We start from the raw sequence: 9,618 nt of genomic DNA, 5'->3' as shown, positions 1-9,618 counted from the left end.
GAAAGGCCCCTGCCAATGGTGCTGGCTTCTCTTCGTATACCGCTCCGGTACCGCCGGGCCACCACCCGTCCACGGTCCTTTCGGCAACCTCCAAGCAGCCTCTCCTGCAGACAGTCACCGCCGTCTGCTGACCTTGCTGTCTCAGTCCGGGGCACACACCCAGACCAACTTCAGGCTTTCTCTCACTTTTACTGTCACTACTCTCACTGTCCTCCTTCTCCTTCCTCTCTTTCTCCTCTACCACTTCACTGTTTACTCCTTCACTTCCCTAGCTTAACTCTAACTCTTCCTAAACCCTTCTGCCTGGTTTTCCCGCCTCCAGGGCTGTGAACTCCTCGGTGGGCGGAGCCAACCGCCTGGCCCACCCCCTGGTGTGGACATCAGCCCCTGGAGGAAGGCAACAAGGATTTTTGTGTAGCTTTGGTGTACCTATCCGGGGTGTAGGGTGTGGTGGTGTCATGACCTGTCACCCCTGGCTTGCCCAGGGCGTCACAATTATCATAAAGCAGGACTAGTGTTCCTCCTGCCCTGCTCACTAGACACGGTTGAGATTAGGGTAAGACAGGGATAGACACATGATTGCTGCACAAAGGGAAAGAACCTGTCTTGGGACGTCGGGGAGCTCAGGGTTGCTCAGAGTAAGTGACAGGGTTTATCTTTCCTGTTCTTTCCTAGAGGCAGTGGTTCCCACCCCATCTTTCTCATGATACACCGCTCAGACTCTTTGTGAAACACAACAACTTCCCTGTATTGGTAACTGGTGCCTACTGTCAGCAAAGTCCAATCTCAGAGGCTCTGGTCATGACTGGGTAGGCACTTAATCATGCCCCTCCGGGTAAGCCTGGTTCAGGGCGTAGGGAGGTTACGCCCTTCTCCTCAACCTATTAGCATGACAGGTTTTCATGTAATTCTTCAAATGACATGATTCAGATGAAACCCCCAAAAGATCCATTCACTGTAATTAGGCAGCAGAGTTAGTCTGGACTCCTCATGGCAGCGCGGCAATCATCCCTATCTAGTGAACGGTTATCTCCAGTAATTGTATTATTACACCGGATTCTTTATGATGTTATATCATCCTCTTCTCTCCATTCAGGTCCCTACAATATTGGATCGTCTCAGTAGAGATCTTCTATATAAGAGGATTCTCCTGATTGACCCATCAAGGATGGATATGGACAGGGACAAGATGGCGGAGAGGATATTACATCTCACCCTAGAGATCCTCTTCCGAATTACTGGAGAGGTGAGAGATTCTGATGACGTCACATTACATCATTCTTATCTATGGGAATAACAGATGGACAGAACTGGAGAGGTGAGGACTCTGGAAATGTCTGGAGTGAGATTTATTACTGTGTCTCTCCATAACCAGGATTACACAGTAGTGAAGAAGACCTCTAGTGAGCGCTGTCAGGCCCCTGTGTCTGAGGGATGGGGAAGACCCCTGAGCCCAATCACGGGGCCTCCACCTCACCCCCCGATACATGAGGACATCAATGACCAGAAGATCCTAGAACTCACCTACAAGATGATTGAGCTGCTGACTGGAGAGGTGACACTGCTGGGAATGCTGGGACATTATACAGTAACGCTATGAAGGGATCGGGGGTGACGGTATCATTGTATGTTTCAGGTTCCTATAAGGTGTCAGGACGTCACCGTCTATTTCTCCGTGGAGGAGTGGGAGTATTTAGAAGGACACAGAGATCTGTACAAGGATGTCATGATGGAGGTTCCCCAGTCCCTCACATCACCAGGTAATAGACAGGACTAAATACACACGGCCTATAATTATCTGTATGTAAGGAATGAATTCAGTCCCTGTATGTGTCTCCTCCAGTTCTATCTAGTAAGAGGACAACACCAGAGAGATGTCCCCGTCCTCTTCTCCCACAGGACTGTAAACCAGAAGATCCCAATGTTCCTCAGGATGTGTTTCCTCCAGGTCTATCCAGTAAGAGATATCTACTCATGTACTTTCTGCACTAATTTTGTGTTTACATTTTTAGACATTCTGCTCTGTTTTTTTTCAGCTGTATTTTCTTTGCTTCTGCTTCTTCTGCTGTTTGTTTCTAGTTGTAGCGCCTCACAGGGCAGGTGGTTATCCTACTCGTCACGGGCAGTCGCGGGTCGGGTCAGGCAATGTCACGGTTGGCCTTGCCCGGTTCAGTTGCCCCGAGGTGTACAGCAAAACAGGGGAAAGTCCGGTGGTTGGGGAAAGTTTGTCATGACGCCACCTGTGGTATGTGGCCAGGGAGTAGCTGCCGTTGCAGAATTCCTCACTGGTGCGGGTGTTATGGCAGCCGGGATGGTGTCGCTCCCCACAGGCGGAGTGGGCCTTGGGTAGATAACGGGGAAATGGCAGTCCCCTTGGAGCGCCAGAGTGAGGGACGTCGGCGTCGCTAATCATACTCTGTAAGCAACTATGGTTCCAGGTTCTTTTACTAACTGATTTGAAGCTGCACTAAGGTGCTGTTCTCTGCTGTCGTGGCTCTGGTCAATCCCAAGCAAGTAAGGGGGCCACTACTGGTGTTTGGAGAGAGAGAGAGAGTGTCCTTTTTTTAGGATGTCCCCCCCTCAGCAGTTAGGTACCTACCATGGCTGAGCACCCGCTCAAAGACCCGGGCCTACTAAAGTTCAAGAGTTCCAGAGGTGTCTTGTTCGAACGATGGTCCCGACTGGTTTTTGATGTGAGTGTGTTGCGCCTATTTCTGCCCCCCAGGTGGCTGTCTTCAGTGTCCGGGGAAGTCCTATCCATCGTCATGGCCACCCCCTTGCTTACCCTGAGCCATCCCACCCTGTGTGAAGGCTCCTAAGCAATATGTAGAGTGTGAATGTGAAACACCGGTGATTAACCCCCTCCCTCATTACCTGAGCTGGATACCGCACCTTAACTGAGGCACAGTACCCTGTGGCTACCAGAGCCTCAGAAGTGCCACATAATGCCTGCTCTATGATGTTATTATGGGAAACTCAAAGACCTGCAAAGGGTTCATGAATACCCTGTTTCCCCAAAAAGACGACCTACACCAAAAACAAGACCTGGCATGATTTTATGGGATTTTTGGAGATTGCTTGAAATATAAGCCCTACTCCAAAAATAACCCCTAGTTACAGTCAGGGCGAGTGTTGGGAGGAGTTAAACTGCGCAATTTCTCAGGAACCCCAGTCTTTTAGGGTCCCCATCAGTTGTATTCTGAGGTTGATTGTTTAAAGACCTTTGATGACTTCAAAGTGATGTGACATGATGTAACCAAAGGTCTCTTAATTGCAGGAGTCTAAATGAACTGAACAAAAGACAGGCTGGCATGCAGGACTGGCATTAGGGGACAGGGAGGGCAACCTGGGTAATTTAACAGGGCCCCATTCTCCTAGGGGCCCAGTGTTTATATACCGTTTATACGACTGCTTAGGGACCTTTTTGATATGTCATGTGACCAAAGGTCCTAATTGCAGGAGTCTAAAGCTGAAAAGGGGTAGGCTGGTATGTGGGTGTCCACACGAATTTTAACCAGCTTTGCCAAAATGGGCAGAGTTACAGCCGCACACTGAAATGCAAAAGTTTTCAACTACTAAAGATGTAATAAAATTATTGCTTTAGAGAATGTGAACTACTGGCAAACTACCCTGGAAGGAATGGAGACACCTACAGAAGGAGATTTGACACCTAGACCCTGATTCTTCAAAGCCACCGCTTCTCTAATTCCATCACAAACTGCGGCGTTCCGTATGCCGGAAATCTCACTCCAGTACCTGTCGTCATTTTTTCAGTGTCCATCGCCGGTCTTGATGAATTGGAGCCCTAATGTTTATCCGCACAGACTGCAAGACCCTGCTACCTGCTTTGCTTACAAAGCCTAAGGATAGGCCACCAACGTTACAGTCCCGGACAAACCTGTTAAAAATCCGGCATCTGTCACTATTTTATGTTAGTCTTCGAAAAAACATATATTGTGGATCAATGTTACAAGGAGATTTTTGCAGGTTTTGCCAACTGTCATGGTGGCATCAGGATCTGTGGAAATAATAGATTCTGGTACTCTGCATGTTAACTGCTCTGATTTCTGTGAGCAGCGCAAGGAGACGCAGGCGTCGAACCACAGACTTGGGCAGGCTAGCAAGAGGTATTCTCTGCTCTGCTGCTTGTTAAGGTCTTTGATCACATGCTGTAGAGGAGAAAGTATCATTTGCTCCCCTTCTGTATATGCTCGCTGGAATATCTCATTAATGCCAGCTATAGTTTACCTATACTGGTCAGGTGAGGTGTTGTGATTCAAACTTACCAGTGGTTGTTAACCCTTGTTGTATGTTTGTTGCGGTCTTCCTGCTGCTGCTTTTCTCCTTTAGTCTCTCACGGTTTATTTTTGTGAGTTTGTAATGTATCCTGTCTGTCTTAATCTGTGTTTCCCGTCTGACCTAATCTGTGTTTCCATCATACACCTGTCCCTTCCTTCCCAGGTAGTATAACAGAACAGATTTGGTCAGGAGAATAGTAAGGCATGGGACTCTGGCGTCTCCATCTTCAGGGGTAATCCATAGGTTAAGAATAGCTTAGGGTCCCCTATAGTGAGGGACAGTATAGGAGCCCTTGTCCCTCATTATCCTGCAGTCACATTGTTACAATCAATCAGATTATTTACTGTAGCACATTCTAGAAAACTGGTGCTAGGAATGGGAGATCCAAATTAACAAAGATGTAACTCTTAAGGCGGCGTTACACGCGCTGATATATCGTGCCCGTGGCACACAATGTCATTAATCCCCGTCACACTATACTTACCTCCCTAACGACGTCGTTGTGGGCGGCGAACATCCTCTTCCTGAAGGGGGAGGGACGTTCGGCGTCCTAGCAACGTCACACAGCGGCCGCCCAATAGAAGTGGAGGGGCGGAGATGAGCGTGACGTAACATCCCGCCCACCTCAGGTAAGCTGTGTTCGTCGTTCCCTGGGTGCCACACGTAGCGATGTGTGCTGCTTCGGGAACAATGAACAACCGGCGCACAGAAGAAGGAACGACATTATGAAATTGAACGGCGTGTCAACGAGCAACAATAAGGTGAGTTTTTTTTTTTTGTTTTTTTTTTTTGCTCGTTAACAGTCGTTCGGAGATATCACACGCTACAACATCTCTAACAATGCCGGATGTGCGTCACAAATTCCGTGACCCCGCCGACCTAGCGTTAGCTATATCGTAGCGTGTGACGGGGCCTTAAGATGTCAAAATTGAACAACCGATTCAGAATAACTTTTTTCCTAATTTAATTTCTGATGTTATGGTTTAAAAAATAAAATGTACTTTCAATATAATATCATTATAAAATAATAACATTGTGTTTCTTTTTAGCAGATGACTGTAATGGTAGTCCAGATGGAAATCTAATATCTTCAGAATTTATAACAGATGATGAAAGTATCACACATGATACATATGAAGAGCATGCTGTTGTCCCAGATATACCTCCAGTCCTATCTCAGAAAGCTCTATCATCTGATCTTTTCAAACAAGTCCAAAATTCCGATTTATCACAGAATTGTAAGCAAAATAAAAGTTACAGAAGGGATGTGGAACATGAAACAGCTCCTGTAAGGGAGAAGCCATTTTCATGCTTAGAATGTGGGAAATATTTTACCAGGAAATCCAAACTTAATATCCATCAAAAAACTCACACAGGGGAGAAGCCATTTTCATGCCCAGAATGTGGAAAATGTTTTATTGAGAAATCAACTCTTGTTAGACATCAGAAAATTCACACAGGGGAGAAGCCATTTTCATGTTCAGTATGTGGGAAATGTTTTATTCGGAAATCAGAACTTGTTGAGCATCAAAGCTCTCACACAGGTGAGAAGCCATTTTCATGTTCAGAGTGTGGGAAATGTTTTACCAGGAAATCAGAACTTGTTGTGCATCAAAGAATTCACACAGGGGAGAAGCCATTTTCATGCCCAGAATGTGGAAAATGTTTTATTTATAAATCAGTTTTTGTTAGACATCAGAAAATTCACACAGGGGAGAAGCCATTTTCATGTTCAGAGTGTGGGAAATGTTTTATTCAGAAATTAGAACTTATTGAGCATCAAAGATCTCACACAGGGGAGAAGCCATTTTCATGTTCAGAGTGTGAGAAATGTTTTATTCGGAAACTAGATCTTGTTTGGCATCAAAGATCTCACACAGGAGAGAAGCCATTTTCATGTTTAGAATGTGGTAAATGTTTTATTCACAAATCACATCTTGTTTTGCATCAGAAAAATCACACGGGGGAGAAGCCATTTTCATGTTCAGAGTGTGGAAAATGTTTTATTTGGAAATCATAACTTGTTGTGCATCAAAGATTTCACACAGGGGAAAAGCCATTTTCATGTTCAGAGTGTGAGAAATGTTTTATTCGGAAATTAGATCTGGTTGAGCATCAAAGATCTCACACAGGGGAGAAGCCATTTTCATGTTCAGAGTGTGGGAAATGTTTTTGTCGGAAATCAGATCTTGTTATTCATCAAAGATCTCATACAGGGGAGAAACCATTTTCATGCCTGGAATGTGGTAAATGTTTTACTAGGAAATCAACTCTTGCTAACCATGGAAAACTTCACACAGGTGATTAAACCATTTTTATGTTTTGAATGGGGAAAATGTTATTCTCAGAAATCGGATCTCGTTAAACATCTGAAGAAGCAACACAGGGAAGAAACCTTTTTTTATGTTGTGAATATTAGAAATGTTTAACTGGTAAATCAATTCTTGTCAACCATGAGAAAACCCACACAATAGAGGAGCCATTTTTACCTTCGAAATTTGGCAAATGTTTTTATCATTAATCAGGTCCTGTTGTTAGATGAGTCACATGGGAGAAGCCATCATGATGTACCGTGAGTTAAAAAGTTTTATCCAAAAATCAATTGCTAAAGTAAGAATTGGTCAGGGAAAGCACCATTTTCTTTCTTTTTAAACTTACTTTATTATTATGATCATAATGCGCACCTAAGTTTTAGAGGAGGAAAAAATGTAGTCATGATGCACTGTTATGGTGGGAGTTTGCTGCTTACACTTATGGGGGTAAAATTCCCCAATTCTGTACTAATGTCCCCCATCCTGGGCCCCTTCCAGTTATGTGTCTCATCCTAGTATATACAGTATATTCCGCATCTTTGTCCCATCCTGGTATACATGATCCCCATCCTGGTATATATGGCTCTCATCTTGGTATGTATGGCCCGCATCCTGACATATATGGCCCCATCCTTGTATGTATGGCACTCATCGTGGGCCCATCCTGCTATTTATAATCTCACCCTGGGCCCATTATTGAGTTTCTGTCCCTCATCCTGGTATATATGAATCAATCCTATTATATATATGTCCTTCATCCACTTGTGGATACAGACAGAAGAGGGTCCTTGTGCAAGAACAGTAATTGGGCCTTTTTGAAGTCCAATAGCTCATCAGAATGCACAATTACACCTAATTTAGATGTGGAAATGGGCCCCCTTACCTTTTGGGCTGCAAGTTGCACCAATGATATGTCTGCCCCTGCTGTCATTCTAGAATATGTTTCTCATCACGCTGCAGACATAAAAAAAAACCCCAACTGATTATACTCACCATCCCTCTTCTTCACAGTGTGCGGTGTTGTCTTTGATGCCGGCAAGTGACTTCAGTGTATAAGCGGCACATCGCATGAAGTCACTGCCATGCATCTGCAGTTACACACAGACATCAGCTGCCAGAATATTCACTGCTCCCTACACCTGGGATTATGAGCGTGTGGAGCAGTGAAGATTCATTTTTTTAATAGCATGATCACCCAGCCGCAGCAGTTAGCTGGTGGCTGGGTGATCATGTGTACCGCTATTAGAGCATGAATATTCACTGCTCCCCACACTCATAATCCCGCTCATCTCTCGATACCGGCTTCAGTGCATAGAGGTAGACTGGATTATGGGTGTGGGGAGCAGTGAATATTCACTTTCGTTATTAGCGGGCACACTGTTAGCCCTGGTTTCTGCCTCCTGTGACTACTGTCAGGAACAACAGGACTATGACGCGCACACCCCCCCTTCGTGTACAATTTTTTTTTAGAGGGAGAAGTTTGAAAAATATAGTAATTGGTCAACATATAGTAACAGTAAAATTACAATACAATCAAAATCGTATATCATAAAAGGGGACAAATCATTGTGAATCTGTCTGACCGTTTCAGACACCACCATCTTTTTCTAAACTCCTCTGACATTTTCAGACAAAAATTTCAAAACTCACTAAATGTTTGAACAACTAAGGTGTGTGTTGCACAAAATGTGTGACGTACACACTAGTTTCTAGCACAATGTGTTTGATGAATTTCCCCTAAAATAGTGCTTATCACAAATCTGTGGCTGCCTTTTATATTTACTAAAGCAGTGGAGAGCCGCAGATTAGTGAATTTTCTAAATATAATCCAGTACCAATACTTTTGTGGGATCCCACTCCGCACACTGAGATCCCACAAAATGGAAATTCGGGCTCCACTCTGCTAGTAAGTTGGGCCCTTTTGAGAGACTTTAGGAACATTTGTGAAATGTTTTGATACTGGATCTCCGGTTTCACACTGCTTTATATACTTAAAAGCGTAGCCCCAGATTGGAGACAGGAACACTTAAGTATATCACATTGTATATTATTGCATTTCAAAACTTGTTGCTTTGTTAATAAATGCTTATAAATATATATTCTTCATGCCTAGCTTTCTCTATTGTCTAGATGTGATGATTTTGCCCCAGAACCTCTGGAATTGAGGCAGACCTGTAGACATTTCACACCAAAATATTGAGGGGAGAATTGAATCATACTGCATCCTAGATATGAGGAAGTTGTTAAGATGCTCTGGTCCCAATTCATCAAAACTTTTATGCCAAAACATTGTCACAAAAGCTCTAAAAAGTCTCAAAATTTGGATCAATTTTGAGTGGTGCCAAAGTTTGTCGACTTTTGGCATTTTCACTCCAAAATTCGAAGAGCTTGGGTAAGATGGGGGCGTGACACCACAGCTCCTTTAATTCATGACGATTTGTGGCGTTCCATATACCAGACATCTCACTCCAGTTCCCTGATGTCAGTAATATTTCTAGCATGGCACAAGGAGGCACATGCCACTCGTCAAATGCTCCAGATTCCTGTAGAAGCATGCACCACTTCATGAATCAGAAGATAAAGTTCCATTTGGGACCTAGATTTGACATGAACCCCATTGAAAGTCACTGATTTGGCAGTTCAGGTCTTCACCCACATGCAGCCATAAAAAAAGCACTTCCGGTGGAGGGAGGGCGGGGTTTTTTCCTTGTACACAACACATCCTATAACGATGTTTTTACTTCCAGTTAAAGCCATTCAAACACTGCAAGAGGCTCGCACTGTGCTGAGCACCGAGCGTACCCGAGCACACTGATGCTAGATCAAGTGGTTAGGATACCTAAATCACCCGAACTCCGAACTGGAACACTGATTATTTTATAAATTCTGTACTATATTTGGTACAAACACTGGACGTTATGGTTAGGGTTCACTCATCTCTGCCCACAAACTTTTATTACAGTTTGGACTCTGGGTGTAGAAGAGACCAGAACTGAAAGGGATCTAT

The 9,618-nt window shown here is 44.3% G+C and overlaps 1 protein-coding gene across 1 annotated transcript; it reads left to right on the top strand.

Moving 5' to 3' along the window:
- Positions 1–1,333: 1,333 nt before the first annotated feature.
- On the top strand, positions 1,334–8,658 carry LOC142259005 (uncharacterized). Its single transcript, XM_075331543.1, has 4 exons — positions 1,334–1,555; positions 1,637–1,760; positions 1,844–1,957; positions 5,349–8,658. Exons 1-4 carry the CDS (start codon positions 1,334–1,336, stop codon positions 6,317–6,319), a joined length of 1,431 nt encoding a protein of 476 aa, XP_075187658.1. The 3' UTR covers positions 6,320–8,658.
- The last annotated feature ends 960 nt before the right edge of the window (positions 8,659–9,618 follow it).

Source organism: Anomaloglossus baeobatrachus (assembly GCF_048569485.1).
Source record: "Anomaloglossus baeobatrachus isolate aAnoBae1 chromosome 5 unlocalized genomic scaffold, aAnoBae1.hap1 SUPER_5_unloc_21, whole genome shotgun sequence".
NCBI classification, from domain to species: Eukaryota; Metazoa; Chordata; class Amphibia; order Anura; family Aromobatidae; genus Anomaloglossus; species Anomaloglossus baeobatrachus.
The sequence above is the reverse complement of the archived record's forward strand: the minus strand, read 5'-3'. Positions and strand labels throughout refer to the sequence as shown.